This window comes from Chelonus insularis, unplaced genomic scaffold (genome assembly GCF_013357705.1).
Source record: "Chelonus insularis isolate UGA/USDA-ARS -01 unplaced genomic scaffold, ASM1335770v1 contig_369_pilon, whole genome shotgun sequence".
NCBI lineage: Eukaryota > Metazoa > Arthropoda > Insecta > Hymenoptera > Braconidae > Chelonus > Chelonus insularis.
In genome coordinates, this window is record NW_023276529.1 from 339,299 (window position 1) to 364,959 (window position 25,661).

General features: G+C 28.5%; 1 protein-coding gene across 1 annotated transcript; it reads left to right on the top strand.

Moving 5' to 3' along the window:
• Positions 1–10,497: 10,497 nt before the first annotated feature.
• On the top strand, positions 10,498–24,209 carry LOC118067174 (dopamine receptor 1-like). Its single transcript, XM_035083778.1, has 6 exons — positions 10,498–10,530; positions 19,628–19,697; positions 21,324–21,633; positions 21,713–21,866; positions 22,647–23,042; positions 23,133–24,209. Exons 1-6 carry the CDS (start codon positions 10,516–10,518, stop codon positions 23,415–23,417), a joined length of 1,230 nt encoding a protein of 409 aa, XP_034939669.1. The 5' UTR covers positions 10,498–10,515; the 3' UTR covers positions 23,418–24,209.
• Positions 24,210–25,661: the final 1,452 nt, after the last annotated feature.

A 25,661-nucleotide genomic window follows, 5' to 3' on the forward strand; every position in this document is an offset into this window, starting at 1 on the left:
ATCGACATTGAACCTCACTGGCGAGATATCAATTCTCGACTGAAGATGTACCTTGAGCAAGTGTAGTGATGAGAAAGTATGTACGAGACCTCATTGTGGCAAATGGAAGTCGTCCGCTCTCGTGGATGGTAAGCCCGGAGGCGAAGAAAGAGCTTGAGAACATGATAACATAATACAATAAAGAAAGACAGCCAGAGGAAGAGACGAAGAAGATGATGAAGACAGAGAAGAAACAACGGATGTTTCTCTCATCAAGTTAAGATCGCATGTGACTTACCTTGTTGTCTTTTGATAGCGACCTACTGGCCTGCATACCGATAAGTATTCTCTCCTTAAAGTGTTATGTGAACATATAGGTATATTTACTTTTTATGTTGCCAATATTATTGTAAGGAGGTGTTAATGCAAAAAATGATACGATTTCAATGTCTACTTAGATGTGGACGATTAAATGAAATGCATCAGACCTGGAATTAAACCAATGCTGGAGAAGGATCATGTGCATACATCTATCTTTCTTTAGTGAAAGTAAAATTGATTTGGAAAATTTCCTAAAGCTTTTTTTTGCTTTTTTTATATATTTAAAATATAAACATTCATTATAATTATAATAAATAAATTGAAATAATAATTTAATTATAATTTATTAGTAATTTTTATCCTGCTAAAATGTTATCTTGCTATTATTTTATTTATTACAATAACCTTTTTTTTATTAAGACTCTAGTTCCCTTTACGAGTCTTATTTTGTTTATATTAAAGTCAATAATTGAACATCAAAGAATCGAATGCATAACAATTAAAAAAAAAATGACAAATTAATGTTACGACTGCTTCGATCACATTAATCGCAATTATAACTATTACACTAAAAGAATAATTTATTATAATAAAAATCATATTAACTTCAATCGAAATTTAAACTGTCATGGTTTTTTTTTTATTTCTGTACATTGTGAAATGCACTTACAGAAGAAAGTTAAAAATCCGTTAGAAACAATTCACAAACATTGACAGATGACGCAGGAGGAGAGTCACCAGAGAAAACGTAAAATACTGCTAACAATGTTTCAATCAGTGGCATACTTATAACTGCAAATCAGTGGATATTCAGTGTGGATTTATCACGTTTCAAGGATTTCGAAATAAAAAAGAAAGACTGTTTTTTTAGTATTGTTGAACCGAAAAATTGAAAATTCAACCATGATTGTATTGCGAATCTAAAAATAACGATGAAAATTGAACTTATTTCTAGATTTAACTGAAAAAAAATAATTTTTCAAGTTTTTAAACAGCGAATATTAGTATTGAATTGAAAACGAAAATTTCCTGTATTTACTAGAATTTAAAATTATTGTTAATTATTCAATTTAATTGAAAGAAAGACGTTTGATTGCTCAGTAGAAATTGAATGCATAAATTAATATTAATTTAATTATGATATAATAATTTTCAATTAATTTTAAAGGGGATCTCTACACGTACCATTTATTGACCCTTTCATAGCTCCAATCCATATAATGAAGAAACCAGCCATAATATTACTCATTTAAAAGACATTTAAATATATCTCGTTTATTTTCATATATTCTAGTTTTATTACAACGTCCGTATTTAAAAAAAAATTAATTTTGCATTCAATATTTACTTAGTTTAAATGTTAATAATGATGTATTTTACGAGTGAAATCAGGAGTTAATTTCTTTACTACCATTTTATGGTATCTGAAAATTTATGATGGTGAAAATGTTAAAAAATTAGAAATTTTGTCAAGTCAGCGTAATTTACTTTTAAAATACGACTGTGTTATAAACAACTTTTTTAAAAAAAAAATAAAATAAAATAGAGAAATGTTGTATGTAATTGAAATAGGATTTTTTTAATTAAGATGTTTACTAGAATATATTTTTCATGCTGCTATGACTTTACCAGAGAAATTTATTATATAATCTATAATATTTTATTCATAAGCTCATGAATATTTTTACTTTTCAAGATAAATTCTTTTCGACACTTATTGATCATAAATAAATAATAATAAATATAAATTGAGGCTTAGTAATGGTAAATAAAAATATTTATTTTTTAATGTGAATTAAAGTTACTTCATGAATGAAATAATTATAAGTCAACTTAAAAAAAGTAAAACAAAGTTTAACCAGCTAAACTGAAACTGTTATATTTCAACAACATAAATATAAATATATACAATCAGTTAAAGATGAAGATCGAGTGGAGAAAAGGGCCTCGTTTATTCTTTCAAACTAACACACGTTTCTATTTGCACATTAAAATAAGTGTATATACGTTCATCGACCTGGTCTGCACGCACGTTATCGTCCGGCATACATCTCCTTCTCTCTTTCCTTCTTACAGCTTAACTCTAGCATCTATGTTAGTCTCTCTAGGGAACGGCAATTATCTCTACCACCGACTTTCATTCGTGGTGCGATAAGGCATTCGCTATACCCACGAATACTCCAACTTTGGAGTCATTTGAAACTGCCGCGAGGCTGCTGTTGCCACTGTTACTTTGCTCGAGATCCACTAGATCCTCTGGAGGATATTACACACAATTCATTCTGTATCTAGTTGATATATATTTTAAATTCAATTGGGGAAAGTGTTTTGTGTGACCTCATAGTTATGGTTTAATAACCAATATCACTTCAGTTTCATTTATCATCGACATAATAACTTTTTTCCATCCTCTTTTTTTTTGTTAATCAACAATTTGTTCACTGAATTATACATAAATTGTTATTGTTATTATTATTTCAATTACAAAAGTCAATCTAACTTGTCCACTTTTCACATTTTTAGTTACCATTTTTCACGAGTCTCTTTAATTAATTCCCTTTTTTTCTTTTTTTTTAATTTTGTTAAATTTAATTGAATAATTATTCAATTACCCGTTACTTTCTTACGAACTTCATTTAAATAATTTAAAATTAAATTTAAAAGTTCCTATCAACGGATCCATTGATTAATTAGTATCCCCCCTGTTTTTTATTACTTTCTACTCATTGACAGTTTAATATAATTTTTTTTTTTTAATTCGTTAAATTATTCTCTTACTCTATGGCTTGTTAATTTTGAGATTATCCGTATCAAGAATATTTAAATTACACTCTAAAACTTTTCTCTCTATAAATTTACTTTTAATTTATTTTTATTTCATATCTAATTATATCATTCATTAATGAGGGTTTTTTTCAAATATTAATTGTAAGCATCTACTCAAGTAACAATGAAATATGACCACATATGAATCTGATCAGGTTTTCCCACAGTATACTGTAATGTTACTAAAATATTTGATAACAATTCAGAACTATTTTATTACCATCATAAAACACATAAGATAATTACTAAATAGTCCTGGTCTTATTTTTTTCTTCAAGCCTGAATTGACTTTCCAATAAGGATCATATTCAGAACTCTAGAATAGGGACCAGCTTTAAATAGCTATCCAAGTAAAGATGATACGATCATTGATGATAGTTAATTAGTTATAAAAATTAATGAACATAAATTTTCACTTAATTTTCAAAAATTGAAATTAATGATAAATCATCCTCTATTGTGTTATCAATTATGATGAATGATAGAATTACTCTAATTAGATTTGAATGAAATTCTAGTAATTAATTATTTATCATCTTTTGAATGTGTAATACTTTATCGACACAATAATACTATATACGGTCAAGTTTAAAATTCAATTGAAAGCTTATATTCTTTCATTCACAAGTATTTCAAGCATCAAATTTCCATCACCATAACAAAAGTATAGAATCCTAGGAAAAGAAGAAAAAAAAGAGAGAAATAACTATAAAATCCATTTTCCGGTTGAATGTATCCTGTATCGTAGCTAATATATCAAAAAATATAACCAGTAGCATGTATGAATTCCTTTTTCAAACCGGAAAAATGATCGAGTTATAAGAAATTCAAAAGTTTGCACGTGCCAAAGTAAATGCTTATGGTAACTGTAACAGTTACGACGTTTAAATAAAAGACGGAGAGGTCGAGAGGGTGGTGAATGGATAAACAGAGTGAGAGAAGCAAACTCCTTTCTCTGTTTCTCCTTTTACCCTCTCTTTCTCGACTATACTAGTTGCGGACGAGCCTATAGTCGTGATCGATAGACTAGGTATATAAACCCTGCAACTCAGCCCTGATGTTCTCACTCTCTCATTGCTTTTCTCTCCGTCCTCCTCACTCCCTCACCAACTCACTCACTTTCTCACTCTCTCGGTGTTTGCAATATACTAATATCAGCATATACACAGGGTTGTATCGTGCGATTCTCACACATATTATGACCTATATGCGTGTTAGTTTTCCTTATTCACACTCATTCTCTCCGTGCATGACCAAAAGCTACCGGGTGAGAATCTAACAGCCAGAAGATGTTGGACTAAACAACCACCACTAGTGTAGGCTGTTTGCATGATGCTTAAATTGTTTGAATACAAGACTTTGGGACATGACGAGGACGATAATGAGACTAAACTGATGGTGTTGGTTTATGAGATAATCCTGAGCTTTTTATTAAAGTTAAGATGTCACCCGGTAGATGAGCCAGTCACGCCTGGCAGCCTGGAGTGTGACAGATTTCACGGGACGACGAGCTAACGAAAAACAAGTCGGCTGTGAGCAAAAAGAGACAGAGACAGCGAGACAAAAAATAGGAAAAGGGGAACAAACATCGATAGAAAGCTGCATAACAATAAAATTATCATTTAAATTTAGTTTACGATGACGTAAGACAAGGGGATTATTTCATTTAGTGAGTTTGATTGAGATCTCAAAGGTTGCTTTGGAAGATTAGTTAGATCCATGGAATGATTTTGGAGAAAAGTTTTCACAAGTTTAACATCAGTATTTGTAAGTTTTTTTTCTTTTTTACTTATAATCTCCAGGGTGCGATAGGTAACTAATGTTGGAGAGAAAGAGAGAAAATATAAAGAGGGTTCAGGTGACGGGGATGAATGATACAAGAGGGTCTATCAAGTGGACTTGAATGTTATACTCACTCTCTTACTTGATATACTACTTGTAAAGAGAAGATGGACGTCGATAATTGAGACAAGAGTTTCCTTCTTATCTTTATGAGCAACCTGTAGAAAAGATGAGGTAAAATTGTTAGGTAAACTTGGTGTTTACAGAGATTACTTTGTTTAGAAATTCTCTAGTCAATCTTAAATAAACTTTATAGTTTGATCTATTCTAATAAACTTTAAAATGATCTTTTCTTTTGTTTTATTAACGATTATCATCATCATCAGCATAATTACCAAAAAAAAGGATTAAATCTTTTTACAAACTGATTTTTTATCAATCTTTTTTCACCATTTTTCTTGCTAATGTAATTGAGAAAAGCATCAATATTTTTTATACCTCTAATAAGGTCTTGTTTTATTCCTTTCCCTCACTTTCTAGACTCTAGAGTCTAGAGAATATTGTATGCATACGATCAACTCGATAATTACACCACCTTCAGGTAATAGCTTTTAAAATTTTCAAAGCTGTTTAACATTGTGTACAATCATTAATTTTCATGCTATTGTTTATTAAAATATCAATACATTAATAAATAAAATTAATTAATCTTTTAAAGAAAAAAAATATCCAAGTGTTCTTGAATTATTGGTTGGAATTATTGAACTTCTAGGATATAAAACAATTTCAATAAATTATTTTCTGTAGGTAAACTTTATTAATTGCTGAAAGAATAATCTTTGAAATACACCAAAGGGTTTATAAGTTCAACCATCTTACTCTAACCCACTTTATTATAAGGTAAAATAGAAAATATTAGGTGTATTTTCATATGTTAATTATATTTTTGGAGTAGAGTATTATTTCTTTATACCTAAATTAGTAAATACAAATAAATTTTAAGTCATGGAGTCATTAAAAATAATTAACATTTAAATAATTTCCAACTTTCACTCTAAATGCTTGTTGATGATGACTTGTTGATAATTTATAGTATATCATCATTGGAAAGCGTAAAGATTGTCGTATATTGATCAAAAATTTTCAAACGACTTATTATTTATTCACTTACTTTGAGATTACATCAGCACAATTGTGTTAACAGAAAAAGATAAAGAATTAATCAGCATCAACATGTAGAAAATGATTACTGAAATTACAGCATTTGATATCAGGTGCTTGGAGCACTTGGAAAAAAGTTTCTCGACAAAGAAAACCAATTAAATTCACAGCAAGTTTGGTAAGAATTAATTATTCTAGTTGCTAAATGGAATTTAATGTCATACTTAATAAACTTGAAGTATAGATAGTTGGAAGATGAATGTAAAGAAAAAAGCTCATCAAGATACGAATTAAAAGATAGTTTCCAAGTAATTAATTGTTTAACATTCTTATTTTGTGCTTTTCCATTTCATGAATATTTCGAATAAACACGAGATGATGAGAAATGCTCGAAGATAACCAATATAAAATGTTTGACAAGTCTTTCTCGCTCTCTTCTCTTTCATACTCTCTCTTTGCTGAACGAAGCACGGGCAAAGCACTCGAGGCTTGACAAATACGATTATCCGTCTCCGGCATCGGCCGAGCTTAACCGAGAACAGCCGGGGCACCGCAGCGTATACTTGACGCCCGTCTAAACCTACTGCTTTGCTCCCTAACACATTGAGTTGACAACGACGACGAAAACGATGAGTACATGATGATGATAAAGTTGACTTCCTCGACTTCCATGGATATATGTGGTTTACATTACGCTTTACCAACCCAACAGTACATTAATACATTCACAAACGTTCTTATTGATGCTGGAGTTGATGCTAATGCTTGGCTCTGAGCTTTAACTTGAACATAAGTTGACCTACTTACATTATCTATCTTTCTACTGCACTTCAACTTTTTCGGGTACTCTAGGTACACTTTTAGGAACTTGGATCTTGTAAAATTATTTTTCTAGGCTAAGTCCAAGATGTCTGCTGCTTTCTACCCAGTAATGGTGAAAGTTGAAAAGGTAGAATAGGAATAAAGTTGGCAATTGTTTCCTGAAAATCCTGACACAAAAGCTACCACTGATTAGTGTGTAAGTAGTATTACTGATAATGCAACGTTTCTCAAGCAAATGGTTTTAATGTTTGAGATTATATTGTTAGGATGAAAGTTCTTCAAGTGTTATAAATAGAATTAGTTGTAAAAAGAAATATTATTCATGTAGAAGAAAGATTTTAATGGTAGTTGCTACAGAATTGACTTAAAAAGATAGAAGAGAAGGTAACGTTTGTAAAAAATTGCAGATTTTAATTAATTTCCACGCTTTGATTGCAGAGGTAATTTGAGCTTTTCTCTATTCATTTCAAAAATATTTCTTTGATAATATTTTTTGAGACAAAGAATTATTCTGACATGATAAAAAAGAAAATTTACAAGCTTCAATATACCAATTAAAGCTTCTTTCTTGATATGCCAGTGTGTAAAAATATGTATTTTAAAAACAAAAATGTTACACCTGGTTTCTTTCTAGAACTATTAAACATATCCTCATTGAATAATGATAATTATTTTCTTTTAATTAATTTCCATTTAACTACGATAGATATTGAATGAAATGCTAAATGTGAATAAATAAAACCAGACAATTAACTGTCAGTTATGTTGGAATTCTTTTTTATTTTTATAACTGTCGACTTTAAATATAATCAGGTATCTCAGAGTATTCTTGGAATAATTAAATTTCAGTTTTCAATCACAAATATCATCATGGAATTTATATAATACATATTTGGTAAAATTAAATTTACAAATGTAGAAATATCTCAGGAATTGCAAATTGAAAGAACAGAAGAATACATGAAATAATAAATAGTGTCAATGTATTCTCTAGCATTCTAAAGGAACTTTTTAAAATTAAATTAAATTCTTTCTACCTATTTCCATCATGAAAATTTTTTCTCCCGTGAGATTTTGTAGATTGTATAAACGACTGAAGATAAAGTTTGTGCTTGAAGAGAAATGTATAGAAATAATTTCTATTTTATTTCGCATTCATTTGTTGATCAGTATAATAATTCAGTAACAAGTTTGTTGGAATACAATTCTCATATTATGTGGGAATTATTTTTCTATTAAACATAGATTACAATGAAACTATGAATATAGTTTATTCATACTCGAGAATCATTCTGGACATCATTTCTCTATTCAAAAAATAACATATCATATGAAATTATTTAATCAAATGATTCTAATTACATTCTAAAGAACAATATTTTGTAGAAACTTTTTGCTAGAATTCATTTGAAGCTGAATGAATTTGTTTGTGAACAAAAACGCTGTTGAATAAAAATAGCATTGAAATAGAATTTGATTTTCAGAAACCTTATAATTTATTGTAAAATAATATTCTGTCCTAACAAAATGTGTTATTGATCAATTATGTTAGTCTTGAGATAGGAAAAAAAAAATGTTTTTCATCAAGATTCGTTCAACATAGCTGTAATTGGTGATTTAAATTCAAACTCGTTGCTGATATAATTGATTGGAAAAAGTATCGAAGTAGAAAAAGCCTCTACAAGGCGGACAGAGTATTTCAGTAGGTATAGTCTCTCTGAAGCTGACTCTTGCAAGCATCTAAACTCAGCAAAAAGGTATATGCATATACTATGCTCTCTAGATGTTTGGATTTGATGAAAATAAATGAAAATGATTTTTTAATCGTTCATTTAATTGTCAAGTACGAATTCACAGTAATGAAATAACACTCATAAAACTTGGATTCGAGGGATTAAAATCACAGAAAATCACGTAGTTTTATTACTTCCGTCAAAGAAACCCTTTTTCGTCGTCTGGTATAATTGAAGAGATTAAAGTATTCTAAGCCAGATAAACTGTACAATAGGTAGTACTTATTTTTATTGTGTAATTTAAAAAAAAAAACTCATCTTTTAGCTTAGAAATATTTATTTTATTTGATCAATACTTTTGAATAAATATTTAAAATAAAATTAATTAAGAAGATTAATTTAATAAGAATCAAATTATTTGAAAAATTAAAAATGAATTGTTTATTAAATTGAATGACAATCAAAATATATATTCTACAATACTTACTATTTTTATATAAAAAAATGTATTTATGATTCGGAAAAATTTTTATAGTTTGCAACAAAAGAAATACGTAAGAACTATTTTTTTTTAAGTGCACATAAAAATTGGAAAAATGCGAAATACACGTACAAAAAGACTTGGATAATTCTTTTATTGAAGCAATGAGAAAAATTAACGATTATTTTATATCTCTCTATTGCTACTTTTAACGACATAATGTAGTTTAAGACTATATAGGGGGTGGTGAACTGTGTGCCCTATGTGAAGATACCATTCAGTGTTTTCGATAGATATGACCTATAGAAATCCTAAACTATCTAGAGCTTTTGTTAAATATGGACTTTAACGAATATTAATTACTTGAGTTTCTGATAACCACCAGATGTAAAATTTGATTGTCGGCGAAAGCATGTTCATTCCGTAATCGAAAATTTGAAGGCTGTGATAATTTAGTTGTCAGTAGCAAAATGAGCTCTTTTATCATAGTTATTATTAATAAAAGTTTAAAGAGTAATTATTTATTTATATTTACAGTAAAAAATGGAATTAAAATACACTCAAAATGAAAAAAAAGCTCAATTCAGACCCGATTGAAGCCTAATCTTAAACAATTATTATAAAAATTTACAGTTGTAACAATTTATTGTTATTATCATCGAGTATACTCTTGAGAAACGGGCTTGAATTGGGCCTGTTGTGGATCTAAAAAATATTTTTGGGTTTGAATTGGGTGTTTTGTGGGCTTGCAAAATAATTTGAATTCAAATCGGGCCTCCTTTGGGAACGTTTAAAAAATGACCATTTTAAGTCGGGTAAGTAAGGAAGAAGTGACTAAGATTATCATCACTCTAGCCTTATTCAGCTCTTCAATAATAACACATTTGAATGATCTCGCAGCGCGTGCGACTTGTCGTTACCAATAGGTACACGGGAAATTACGCGATTATTTGATTAATGCCAGACTCATCAATCCTTTGGATTATTTCGTAGTTCCCATGAGTCGTCCTAGGACTCTACCATCCAATTTCCATAGTTTGCTCGTTCAATCTAGTCTTAAAACATTCATCGCTTTGCCATTCTATTTGTTGACTTTTATTTTCCTGATCAAGCATATAAGCGATAGGCTGAAAAGACACTTTGCACTTCAATTTACATGTTTATTGCATTGGTTGATAAAATATACATCTGATATGCTAGTGTACCCGGTATGTGGATGCATATGTTTGACCATAGATTTGCTACATACCCCATTACATATGTAGACTACACTACAGACAAGAGGTGTCTCTATACGTAGCGAAAAGAGAAAGGGTGGGAGGATCACTCGCACGCTCTCTCTCGGGGGTGATGCTCGGGGTGCGGAGCGGCCAGTCAGTGCGCGGCGAGGCGCGCCAGCTGCCGCACGTCATGATTCTACCCCAGGTGAGCGCACCCACGAGTCTTCTCTTAGACACTTCCAATACCATCATGAGGCATGATCACATGACACTAATAATAAACACTATATTTGTTTGTTCAATCGAAAAAAAAAATTTTATCAAAATTCCAAAATTTTTTCGATTTAACTTCAATTTTAGAATTTTGTCAAATTTTTTTTTTCTTATTACATAAACTATATTAGTTATATATATATTTTTTAGAAGCATGATCCTACTGTTCTTCTTGCACAATCCCTATGTGTCTTGTTTATTTTTTTAGTGGTAGATTAGAGAGTTACTAGAACCACAACAATACGAGTGATAAACGCGAATTGGAAGGGCTTCCAAAGTTCGTGTACAAGGTGTTGCAACAGGTTCCGACGGCGAGAGATAAACTTCAAGGTTTGCAGAATCTTCATGGATGGATATATATATATATATACACAAGTGATAAATGATACGCGTTAACAATAAGAACTATTTGCGAACGTATAAATAAAATATGAAAATTTTTTAAAATGAGTTAAATTGGAATTTTATTGGAAAAGTTTTTATAAATAAATAAATCGATCAGTGGCCATTTTGGAAGACGTGTGTGAATTTTTTAATTTAAAATAGTAGTAATAAAAATACCAACTAGACAGATCAATTACAAAATGTAATAAAGATTGTGGAAGTAAAATTAATTTTTGTCCAATTTAATTTTTTTACGATTGAAAAGATTGAAAAAAGGATATATGGATGTTTATCAAAGCTAGTTGGATTCGACAACTATTGACAGCTGTGACGACATGGGATATTTATGGATAGAAAATCCGGAGAAGGTGAGAAAGAGAGAAAAAAATAAAAACGAGAGGAAAATAATTGAATAATGAAATTATGATGAAAATTATTTGGAAAAGATTGAAGGATATGAACAAACAATGAAATCAGTGATTGTGGTTTATTGGGATTTATCTGAGTATTAGACAAGTGGAAATGATTTTACAGTTTATGTGTCTGCTTGATTAAATTGGATTTAAGGATAGAATTAACAAGGTGGTTTTGAAATTTCACCTGGTTTAAGACAAGTATTTAAATGTATAAACTTCAGTGTAATATATAATAGTCAATGTATAAATTATCTCAAGATACATACATGTGATGTGTATTTTTCAAGAGAACAATTTACCAACTAATCCAAGTATCATAATACTATTAGAACTAGCTAACACACTTTGCCAACGAAAACTTCATCATTCTATTTTTCTTTCATTAATATTCTCTCCCTATCTATGTTTATTCTTGCCAATTATTACTACCAAAGCATGTCTATAAATATCTTTAACCTTTCAAAAGATTACTAATTTTCCAACTTAAACTTTACTCAGTCAATGACTTTTTTACTCGAAATTATTTTCACGAAAATTAGATTCCAACTTTTCTATCGTCTAGAATTATTTTTCCATTCATACTTTCGATAACTAACAATTTTTTTTTTATAATTAAAAATCAAATATTCAAAGTTTTAATCAAACTCTCAACTTTATATTCTGAATTATTGTTTACCATAAAAAAGTGTCATAAAAAAATAGTTTAATAATTAATATTAATTTATATTTAACTTGTTGCCTGCTTGTTGTTGAAATTGAATTTATTTACCATCATCAACTGTTGCAAACAATCTGTAGAATCTCAAATTTTTGATCAGGATAATAACAGACACTTTTGTAATACACCGAGTGACAATTAATTAAAAACTAATTGGAATAAATCAAACACAAGATTGGAGAAAAAATTTAACTCATGGACTCTTTATTGAATATTTTTCTAATTTCCTCCAAAATGATGATAGTAAATACATCAACAAGCGTTAAAGTGCGACAAGTATTTTCTTTTATTGTGGTGGAATGGAAGTATAGAGGGAGAAAGGATAAATGAAAAATATGAAAGAGGAATTTATGAGGGAATAATGGAATTCGTGTATTGTGGTTTATTTGTATACACAAGTGGATATTTAGATATGTTTAGTTTGGTGAAAATCATTGGATGGTGTATGTGACTAGTGTTCAGCCAAATACGATTTAGAGTCTACCCACGACCTGACCATTTATCCGACCATTCGCTGGAATTAACTATCCAATTAGCGCCACGGAGATACGTGCTCTCGGTACAACAAATAGAATTTAATTATCTTCTATCTCCAATCTGTATATTCATCTGTCCCTCCCATGAACAAACGAATCGATGAAAACTCAAAAGAACAGAATTACCTTCGTTATCACCACTCCAACAATGATTGGAATGAAAAGCGTGATGTCCGAGATATTTAACCACTTGAGATAGTTTTCAAGTCTTTAATAGGCTGCCTACATTCGCTTTTGTTTCCCAATAATAAACTTTTGTTCAAAAAATTATGCCTTTTTCGTTTCATTTTTCTTCCCCTTTTAATACTCGAATACATTCGTTATGCATTCACTTGTTTTAATTAAGCTTACAGTTATGATTTATTTTCACATTTATTTTTTTCATTATTAATGCACATATGAAGCAGATGATGGTTTAGTTGTTCTGGATTAATTTTTTTTCTCTCCTCAACACCATAATTCTATTAAGTAAAAAAGATCGGATTTAGAAAAGAACGTTGCATCGTCAATAATTTTTTATAATTAAATTTACAATTTGCTTCACGTATGGGAAATAAAAAGTCAGAGGAAATCATTTCTCATATCAAGAAATCCAATTTGGTGAGAAGTAAAAAAAGAGAATTTTTCTGACTATGAAGGGATCATTTTCCTTGTGGTTGGTCTGAGCTTGAGTTAGGTCAGTGTCACCGGCAACTACACCTGACATCTGTTACAATTCGTATTATTATTTTAAAACGATTTTGTTCAGTACATTTTTTTTTAATTTTATTTTCTCAATAGATATATCAAAACATGATAAATTATTACTCATAATTCTGTGGAAGATAAATTTTTTTCAATTCAGTCGATGAAATTAAAATAAATATTTTTATTTAATCAATTACTGCAATTTTCAGATAAATTAATTAGTCTTCATTTCAAAGAGACAAATTTTTTTTTTTCAATTGAATTTCATTTCAATAAATAATTAAATTATTATCAAAAAATTTTAATTAATTGATAAAATTAATTATTCTATTTCAATACACAGGGGTAATATAATTTTAAAAATATTTGTCAAAATTTTAATAACATGTAAAAATAATTTATTTTGCTACAGCCTGTTTTATCACATAAATCTTATAGACTAGTGTCACATAAATAAACAAATAAATGAGAAAATTGACAATCACTCAAATTTATAACTTCCTCTAATATCTACAAGCGTAGAATATTGATTATATTAAAGTGAAATTCAAGTTGATACTTGTGTAAAATACCAATGCACTTAAATTTGCTCTTGAAATTGAGATCGAAATCTTATGATGCAAGGTACTTCCGCAACATTATAAAAACCGCGACATTTAAGACATTTATTTTCATCTATAAAATTTATTTCAAATATAAGACGAATAATGGCTTGAAGTAAGTTTCATAAGAATAAAAATTTTAATACATAATATTACATTTACAATATCATTTAAAGTTATCATTTTTTTTATTACCAGAATGTAGTTTAAAAACTCTGTTATTCAAATCAATTGAAGTTATTTAATTAAACTGTTAATAAACCGTGAAAATAATTATTAAGTACACTTGATAATTCATGGTATGGAAAATAATTGATAACTATTCATTTACACACTCTTATGAACTAGTAAAATGGTTTATATGTTGAAGTGTCATGAAAAAGTAGTAAAAGAGTCATTACGAGGAAATTAGAAAATTTTACAAAGATTCTTTTATTGAAGTTAAAGAAAATTTACACACTTTAGACTTGTTACTTGAGTAAAATCAAGAGTCAAGTTATCGGGGCGTCGCAAATTGAAAGTTAGACCGAAGAGAAAGAGAGAGAAAGGTTACGTTAAAGCGTAGAAAAAAAAGGTAAACGAGAAAGGAAGGAAGTGGAAAAGTAAAAGAAAAAAATTACTTCTGGAATAGTCAGTCACGCGAGTTTTGGGTACGCCGGAAACTGAATTTAAAGTGCACTTTTCTACAACTTATCTTTTATTTTATTATATTTTTAAGGAGGGGACATTTTTTAAAAATATCTTTCAAACGGATATCATTTCTTAAGCTTGATGCTACATCTTCTGCTACGTTTAAAAAACACTTCAAATCCATTGCGAAAGCACATCAAATATAAATAAGAATAAAATGAGAAAAGAAATGAGAAATCCGATATCATTCCAAATGCCAAGTTTCAGCATCAGTTCAAAGTGAAAAGAGGAAAAAAAAGTACATCAACTCTAACGATAAAATTGAAATGGTTTGAGATGAAGAAAACCATTATATATCACGGATACTAGAATGTGAAAAAAAAAATTGCGTTAAAAAAACAACAACAAAAAATGTTTGATTTTATTGGCCAACAATGTTATATGAAATGATCGGTAAAGAAAAGGCGATATTTTAGCGCTTGAAGAAGAATATAAAAATTAATACCACCATTGATTCTTTTTTATTACTGCATAGTAAGTATTTTTGCATATTATGAATAAAGAATGATTGCTGTATCTCTCTATTGAAAAAAAAGTAAAGGTACAATAATAAAGAGAGAAAAAAAAAATATGTATATATATATTCAAATCATAAAAAAAAAGTATTTTATGTCAAAATAAATAAGCAGTAAACAATGTTTAGTACGGTTTCTGGAAGTATAAAAAAAAGGGCAGTCACTTAAAGTAGCCGACAAGAATCACTCTGTCTTTGCAAATTTAAATCCTTACTGGCAAGACTATTAAGGTGAATTACCATAAAGATAATTAAGAAGATTTTCCTCATGATAATCTAGTTCTTGTATTCTCTAAATGTGATTATCTCAAATACTACTATGGTGATGTACAGTTGATTGTGTAGTTAAAATCTCCCTTGAGAATGTCCTCTTTAAAGTAGTATATTTAATAGTTGGTACTGAGTAGGATGGTTATTTTTTCGAAAAGTGTTCATAAACAGTAGAGAAGGTAAAAGAGTAAAACTGGTATTCGATTGTTGTGTCGTAACTCAAGTCATTGAATAAAGTTCGTCAAAGTCTGCTCATGGTCTCATGGGACTGTGTGGGTGTGGCAAGAGCAACAACAAAGTTACTGTGGACGAGCATCGATCAGCCTAGACCAAGGGTGAGAGTGAGAGAGTGCGAGGGGTGCCCTCAAATCCGTAGCTCTGGTTCTATAGCTTGGTTGAGCAAATGGTTGAACGGACGCGCGCGCAACGTATCCGACACCCTCAGGGAGGGTTAAAACCTTCTAGAGAAAATTCTCTTTTTCTCCTCATAGTTCAGGACAGATAATTCTCTGAAACCACCCTCCAATTTTATCCTCTTGTTCTAGAATATTTTCTGTTGCCTTTAAGTGTTTGTTAGAGATACTAATGCTGCTTTCATTCAGTTTTAACTTCACACCCAACACTCTCTTCTGCATTTGTTTTCATACTCTGTGATTATAGTCAAGTGTTTGGAGACACTTGGTCGTTAACTAGCAACAGTTTGCTTGTATACATGCTCCCCTTTTCATCTATTTAACTCACTTTGCTTTTCATAATTTAAATTTACCTTGATACCTTTCTTTTATATACAGTTGTTGAGTAATTGCTTGACTTTGGAATAAATCTTTTTTTTTGGAGTAATATTTACTGAGATTTAATTTTTTTTTAATTGAATTTAAAAAGAAAGGGAAAGATTATGAATAATGATTTTAATATATAGTTTTTTATTGGGAGGAATAGATAGTATTTATTTACAGGGTTTTAAACAAACTTTTAAAAATTACACAAGCATTGTGTACTTTACTGTAATATATCAGATTTGGAAAACGGTTGCACTGTAAGGTATTATCATTTTCCTGTGGTTTGATGTGATAAAACATTGTACACACTGAATAAATACATTTGTCATTTTAAATGTTTATTCTATTGGATTGTTAAAAATATTTTAAACATTAAATTTGATTAATCTTTGATTGAATTTATGAGTATAGTAATTAATTTTATTGTCTTATTTATTTATTGAAATTGATAAAAAAATTAAAAAATAAATAAATGAAGTGTCATGAAAAATTCAACAGTTGATAAAGATTATTATTTTATGGAGAAAATCTTGATCAAATTTAGTTTAATTCCCAATTGATCCAAATGAAAGAGCGGAAAATTTGTTCATCAGTAAAATTACTGAATAAATATATTTTCATTGATTACATCAAATGACTTTCAATCAATTCAATTTTCACCATTAAAACTGCTTGCACAATTAAATAAAATATTAAGAAAATCTTTTTATGAAAAAGGTATATTATTATCATAAAGATTGCAATAATGAACATTTTATTGATTTTGAATAAAAAAATGCTCTTCATAAAATAAATACTCGAAAGTATATACGTCTTTTATCAAAGGAATAGTTTGGAAGAAATTTAAAACTCTTCTTGATTTGAAATCATTTTATTTAGGGATTTGCGACAAGTTTCTTTGCAAAGTTGATACAAGTTAGCAAGAGAAAAAAATATATCAAAACTAATTTACGTGTATAAAAAGACATTTTATTAATTTACATAATTTTTTGCACGTATTTTAATTTTAATTTCAAGATAATTATTTTCTACCACAAGGTATTTATTTCATTTTAGAATATTCCGTCTTCAAATATGCAGAAAAAAGTTGAATAAAAGAAAGTAAGCATGAAAGAGTCAAGATTTTAAATCAACATAACTTTAAAAAGTTTTTGAATACATGTTTGCAGTGAATACATGATGTTTCTAATAGTAATGTTGGATAACCATCACTCATGAATATTTAATAATATTGCTATCTATCCAAAAATACATATTTTTTCGATTATTTATCTCGAAGAAAATGAAATGGCTTTCTTATCCCCACCTTTTTCCATCAATTTTGCACTGAGGGTTGATCTCAATTTTTTTACCAACTATTATTCCTAAATAAAAATTGAACTCCATACATTTTGTCTTGCAAAAAAATTGCACATCAAAAGTAACTAGTATCTCAACATTAACTTTCAAGTCATGTCATTTTCGTCTCCAACAAAAACATTCTATTTAGCTTCAGTAACATCCTCACTTCCACTGTAATACTTTTTAAAATATAAATTATTGTACGAAAATCCATACACCATCTAGACATTCTTATATTTATTTTTTTTTATTTGTAAACAGTTATCTTATTTTAAAAAAAACATTCATTAATGACAATTGATTAAATAAATTACTATCATTAAAACAAAGTAGAGCTAAAACATCAGAGTTTTTGAAACATTTGAAAACTGCTCATGCACAACCTTTTGACACTTGAAGAATTTTCATTAAACTCTAAAACCTGTGAAGAATATGAATTTAGAGAAAAAGTTCCTTTTTACAGCTTCCTTCCCTCTATCTCCCTTTACTTAAATCAATGAGAATTACTGAGTACTCCTTGATTCACTGTGATTTTAACTGATTCACTTTAAGACATCACCTCTATTTGTATTAAAAGAATAGAATTTACCATCACAGTTTCTCTCTCAGAAAACTTCTATTGGCTCAAGTACTACTTAACCAACATTATTATTATTATAATCATTACTGTTATTATTATCATTGTCTTCACCAATACAAATATAGACATCAAGTATTTATTTCCATCTTTTTTATTACCCTATCGTATTCCAACACTCATAAGCTGCTTTGCTTGTGAATTTTTTTTACTTCATATTATCATTTGCAAGGTTTTAAAGAATTTTACTGTTTATCATTAAAAAGACAAAAAATTAAAACAAATTGTTCACCGTTCTTCAGCAGTGTTAAAGAATAAAAAACTTAAAAAAATCTATGCAGACAAATACAACAGTATGTATTCACATATGAGGATAAAAATCGAGTTAATTTATTCTCTCAGATATTTATTGTGAGCTACTTTGCTTTTTATTTCATCATTGTTTTTTTTTTTCATCCATTATCTTTTTCACTTGCAAGCTTATTATTTTGTTCAAAATATTGCTATTTGGAATTTTATTCCTTTTTCCTTTCTTTAACTAAAGTTTAACAGTCATAACAATAACCATATTCATCAAATGTATTCAAATTTTTCTGTAGCACAATAGCACTGAAATGGCTAAGTATTAAATAATGATTTTGATCACCATTTTATCGTCAATTAACTATGCTTTTCATTCAAGTTATTCATGTATTTTTTTTTTTTATTAGATATAGAATAAAAATTTTTTTTTTTGTTACTTTTAACCTATGAGAATGGTGATTTGTTCTTTTTTAAAATTTATATTAGCTCAATCTTTCTACATGTTTTTATTTTTGAGCGTTTGCCTAAAGCAAGAATCATATAATAAAAAATGTTCCCCTTCGCACGATTGGATATTGAATGGCTTTATCTGAACTTTTTCTTTCGTAGTCAGGATAAATGGGAAAGAAGGGATGTTTGGATTACAGAAAATGCTACATGATAAAACTTGGTGGGAATACATAGAGATCAAGAAACTTATTTATCTTTAAAAATTGACATTAGCTTAAAGATACTTTGGAACATGGTAAATTTGTAAGGAAAAAAATTTATTTCAACCTTAAATCAGATAAAAGTAGATTGATGGATAAATAAATGAATAAATACATAAATGATGAGAAAAGGTCAGGACAAATTAGACAAAATTAATGATGATTCTTTTTTACTGAGGGTCAAATTAAAATGGTACAACTTGAAATGAAATAAAATTACATGCTGAGCAAGTATGAGAATTAAGTCAAATAGAGAAACTGAGAACAATGGGGTAATTTTTTATTAAATTTTCATGAGCTATTTAAAGAGATTACGGATGAAAAAATAGGATAGATAAAATTTCAAAGAATGCAAATGATGTACATTGGTATCATGGAGTGAAATAAATTTTTTTTCTTAAATATTAAGTCAAGAGAAGAAAGTAATAGTGAAAGAAATTTTATTATAAAAAGATGATGCAAATTGGTGAATAATAATATAATTCTTTTGCTACAATTGCAGAATAACTCGACAGAAGATGAAGAGGATTTACCAGAGGACGCTTTGTCATTACTATCACTGCTATTCGTCGGTAAAATAAATTTAATTATTTTTTTTTTCCTTCGGGGTTTCTTTAATAACTTTGACTTTTTCGGGTCCTGTGAGCTTTATAAAAAATCTTATTAAGATAACTCCATTAAGAGTTTATTCTCCGGCTGTTATCTAATCGTTTCTAAGATCAATATTTAAGCTTAGATTCATCCTTATAATAACATCATTTCACTAAGGATCGAATTCTCTTGTTGAAATAATTATTTTTAAATATCAAGTCTTCATTTATTCAGTTTACTCACATAACCTTCAAACTCTCCATTACACTTCTTTTTTATAAACATTTTATCTCATCTAGATAATTCATTATAATAATTATAAGTTAATTGATTTAATAGGATTAATCCTTTTGTGTATTATATGAGGCAAGCACGTAAAAGAGTCATTAATAATAAATTAATTTATAATAATGGTTTGGTATTTTAATTGATTGAATCTTTCTAAAGGAAAGGGATAGTCTTGATTATCGTGTAAATAATAGATAAAACGGTTTATAAAGCATGGCTTACGGATAAAATTAATTAAAATAATGACTTAGTTTTAAAGCTGAGAAAATGAATTTTTTATAATCAATGAATTGGCTTTGATGTCTTGAAAATACCTTGATTTATTTTATGATATTTTTTGATAATATTTGTCATTATTATTTTAATTTTTATCAAAGCTCTTTTTTGACGTATATTGTACCATCTATTTTACATTTTGGTGCCAATAAATACGGATTTTTTCGTGAGCATGCTTGAGTTGCTGATTCGAAAAATCCCATCATTTTTTTCTATCACCTACAGTTTTTGAGTTACGGCACATTTGTATTTTATACGGATTCGTGTATTCGCCCGTAAAAAGTGATTTTATTTTTTTCATGATTTCAAAGGTGATGATGAAGCGGCCGTGACTAGTAGTAGTAAATTCACAAGTAATGTTTGGAAAAAAATCCTTTAGTCGGATTATAAATAGAGGTCAATGAAATAGATAAAAAAAAAATATATAACTCTATAAAAAATACATTAGTGTTGTTTTTATAAGTAATAATTTTAACACTCCATTGAAATTGACTTCTCTTTATTCAGATATTTAATCATTAACAGAACGTATTATCAATTTTCATCTGTTAATTAACTATGCTATTCATTAATGATGTCATTGATTGATTAATACAATCAATATGTATTCCAACATTAATCCCAATTGCGAATAATAATCCCTTCTATCGTCAAAACACAAAAGCCAATTGAATTAAACCAAAAAATGTAAATCTTTTAAAATTGATTACTAAATAATATCCAGTGTCTAGTCAAAGTAAATGGTCTGATAAAGTCTCACCAGGTTTTCATTAAATTTGAGATTTATTGATAGTCATTAATTAATTCTTGCAAAGAGAACACACTTTATTTTATCAAACTACAATCTCCTCTATAAATTCATTAATTAATAAAAAAAATAATTGTATCAATTATTTTCAACGAACAATTAATATATCTAATTCATTGAGTTATCTAAAATCACACAATTTCGTTGTTCAAGTGAGATTGATTAATTATAAGAAAATCCTTTTCTCAGTAAGGTGAACAATAGGTAATGATTTATTATCATGCATTTTCCACAGGTTTCCTCCTATTCGTCTTGATATTTCTATCAGTAGCAGGCAATGTACTTGTGTGTGTTGCAATTTATACAGACCGTGGACTTAGACGAATAGGAAACCTTTTCCTGGCCTCCTTAGCAATAGCCGACCTCTTTGTGGGTTGTTTGGTGATGACTTTCGCCGGTGTGAATGATCTCCTAGGTTATTGGATGTTTGGACCAAGATTTTGCGATACGTGGATCGCATTCGATGTCATGTGTAGCACTGCCTCGATACTGAATTTGTGTGCAATCTCTCTGGATCGGTATATTCATATCAAGGATCCTTTGAGGTACTTTAATTCAAGAGAGAGATGGGAATATTTCAAGTCTTAATTAATCTAGCGGAACTAAGAGAATTAATTACTTTAGGTACGGTCGTTGGGTAACGAGAAGGATCGCCGTAGCGAGTATTGCAGTTGTTTGGCTTCTAGCTGGAACAGTTTCATTTGTCCCTATCAGCTTAGGACTTCACAAAAGTCAAGATTCAAAAAACTCATCTCTAACCTACGACGATGGGACACAGGTAAATTTCTAAGTCTTTCTTTTTTTCTTTTTTTTTGCTGTTCTTCAATATTTAAATCACACAGCTTGGTCCTTAGATCTCTATTCTTCAATTTTTTTTTGTAAATGTAATAAAAAGCTCTGACAACAAGATTACTTTTCGTAACCATCAACAAATTTTTTGTTCTATTTTATTTAGAAGACTGAATAACTATAAAAGCGTTGAATTGTTTTTTTAATTTTTCACAAAAATAAGTATAAGTTTTTCTTTTCATTGTAATTAAATGAATGTATTATTATCAACATATTTTCCATCTTTATTTACTCTTGATAAAACAATATAAGAATTTGATATTCAATATCCATCAGATAATGAAATACCTTTAACTTGACTAAACTCTAAAACATCTATTGACAGTTTGCTATTATCGCTTCAACAATAATGCTTTCATACATTTAGGATAAAACACAATTTATGATAAATAATGTACTGACACATTGTCAAAATTTTTTGCATTCTTTAAAATATTTATAGTACCTTTGCAAATTCATTCTTATTTTTCTCATAAATATCGTTTACCTTAAAGTCTTTATACTAATAAACTATAAGACAACCTTCACTTCCAGAATATTGATGAAGCTGAATATCATTATAAAAAATAATTTCTATCTTCATCTTAGACTTAGAAAAAAACTATTCTTAATTCAGCAGTTTTTCTTAATTTAAATATTTTAAAGTTAAGATAGTGCGTGAAACAAGTGTTAAATAAGAATAAAATAAAGCATAAAAAAAATTCAACAGGAATTCCCGACGTGTGCTTTGGATCTATCACCAACTTATGCCGTCGTATCATCGTGCATATCCTTCTACGTCCCTTGCATCGTAATGGTCAGCATCTACTGCAGACTTTACTGTTATGCTCAGAAACACGTAAAAAGTATACGTGCTGTAACCAAACTCCCTCAACCATCACTGGCAAAGAGTTTTCGTGTTAAAAGTACACGAAAGCTTCAACAAACAAAGACTAAACCACCAGCAAAGACGAAGCCAACGAGTCCTTATCATGTTTCTGATCATAAAGCAGCAATAACTGTAGGTGTTATTATGGGTGTCTTTCTCATATGTTGGGTACCTTTTTTTTGCGTCAACATTGTTGCCTCATTCTGTAAAACTTGCATTCCCGACCGAGCTTTTCAGGTAATTCTAACATCAAATAGGGGGAAAAAAAACAATTTAAAACACTTCCTCTTTGTGAATAAATAAATAACCAAATTTTCTTTCATCTAGGTTCTCACCTGGCTCGGTTATAGCAACTCGGCCTTTAACCCAATAATCTACAGCATTTTCAACACTGAATTTCGCGAGGCATTCAAACGCATTCTCACAAAAGGCGCGAGAGCACGAGGAAATCAACCATCAACTAGTGAATGTGGTGAATTTCGTTCAGTAATCGTTCAAAAGAGGAATGGATCAATCGTTGAATGTAATATCAGTCATAGGTCAAGTGCTGACAGTTGTCAAGTAGGACAGGTTGGTAAACAACACCGGGATACAATTGTGAGCGCAATATAGATAGTCTCAGGTCAAAGTTGTCCATTCACTAGCGATTATGTCAACGACAATCATCTTGCTGAAGACATATCTTAGGTCTTAACTTTATTGGATGTATGATGGAAGGTTGAAATGATCCTAAGGACATTTATACACTTGTAAGAAAGGGATAAAAAAATAATAAAAAATATAACAAAAAAAACATGGAGAATATAAGTGAAAGATATTAAATAAGGATTTAAAAGATAATGACTTTGTGTCCAAGTCTTTGTCAAGTGGTCGAATTCAATCATCTTTCTCATCTTGTAAATGATCATTTATTTATTTTTCTATTAAAGTTATGAAGTCTAAAGTTAAAAACGGGTTAAGCGGAGGATTTGAAACAGAAAAATGACGAAAAAGTGAATAAAAAATAATAATAGTGTTGGGATGTATAATTATAACGCGTGCGCAATAATGTGAGCAATATTTATGACACCTTGAAATATTAGCGCAGTTAATCGATATTCAATGAGTCGAGTATTACTATTATTAAACAAATAATCAAGGTTCTCTCTTTTATGTAAATATATGATTATTATACATATACATATGAATTATATATATATAATAATGTATCGTAGGTTTTAAGTGGAATAATGTACACATAATTAATGCAAATGAGTCACTTTTTTTCAGTCTTCCCAAAGAGTTTTCTAACTGTTTGCACGAGAATCTTCATTAAAGCGTATGCGGATAAATTTGAGTAACGGTTCAAGAAAAATCCCAATACATTAGAAACTTTTTTATTTTATTTTGATAAAGAAAAATTTGGTAGTTAGATGTCATTATATTTTTTGTAACTGATTAGATTTTTTTCAAAGTTTGCTAGGAATTTTTTTTTTAATTAGTTAAATTATTTTTTTCTATCAAGTTGACTGAAGGCAAAATAATTTTCCTAATTTTCTTTTTGCTAATTAATTGCGATGAAAAAGAGTTATGACTACTGTCAAATATTCTTGTCAATTTAAAACTTTTTTTCTATTCAAACTTCTATGATTTTTCCTTTCAACTATTTTTAAATAAAGTCTAAAAAGATATTTATTAAAAAAAATTTTATAAATGTAAACAATGATGAATTTTTTTCGAAATTTTGTTTGATATTTTTTATCACAGGAATAAAGTAATGCTTTTTTTCAATACTTTTCAACTGTTTACAAAAGCATCTCAATTAAATACTCTAAATCGACATCGGTTGAATACATGAAAAATATCCATTCTACGTATAAACGAGTTATTGTAAATATTTGCTTGTTTATTGCAAAATGCTCTTTTGAGATATTATTTGTCATGGATTGAAATTAAACAACAATATAATATCATTTTTTGAATGTAAACCGGAAATATCATTGTTAAACAATGAATATTTTTATCAATAGTCTAGATAAGAAAAGATTTGTACTTCAAACAGGGATTTTAAATCATTTCTCCCTTCGAAAGCTTTCTTGCAATAAACAACTAAGAATTTTTCACTTGATTTTTTTTAAACTTTTTTCTTTTTTATTATTAAAAAATGGAAATTTGTGAATCTACCCATGTAAATATATTTTATGCAAATTGTATACTAAATATGTATTTGATTTATATACAGTTTGGTCTTTATAAAAAATATTTACAGATATAAGAAGACACCAAGATAAAACATAAAGTCTTTGAAAAAATTTAAATTTATTTCTGACTAAAAATGAACAATTGTTTATATTAAGTTTTAGAATAATTTTTTTTTTTAAAAAAGCATTTAAAATGAATTAAAAAAAAACCTTCTAGTGAGATTATTTTAATTTGATTAACATTATATAATTATGTATAATTTGAAAATATTATTGCAAAAATAATTAGGTAATCTTTGTATTGTTAAGTATTTTAAATTAAAATTTTGCAACAATATTTTTAGATATTAGATGATCTGTGAATATTTTTTGTAAAAAGATACATTGTAATATAAATTCCACAAATTAAATTTTGCATATAATTGAAATAAGACATTTTTACTTGGGTTATTCTCTTTGATCCAATATTAGAGTAGATATGATGGTCAGAGAATATTTCTCGTCATAGCATTTTTGTAAAATCCTTTCAAAGAATTTAATTAAATACGTACTAAAAATAAACTTAATTGAACGATTTTCAAGTGAAGTTTTATAATATTTTATATTGTTTATATTAAAAATTATTGAAACTCATACATCAAAAATAAAATACTCTGAAAGAAAACAATAAAATAAT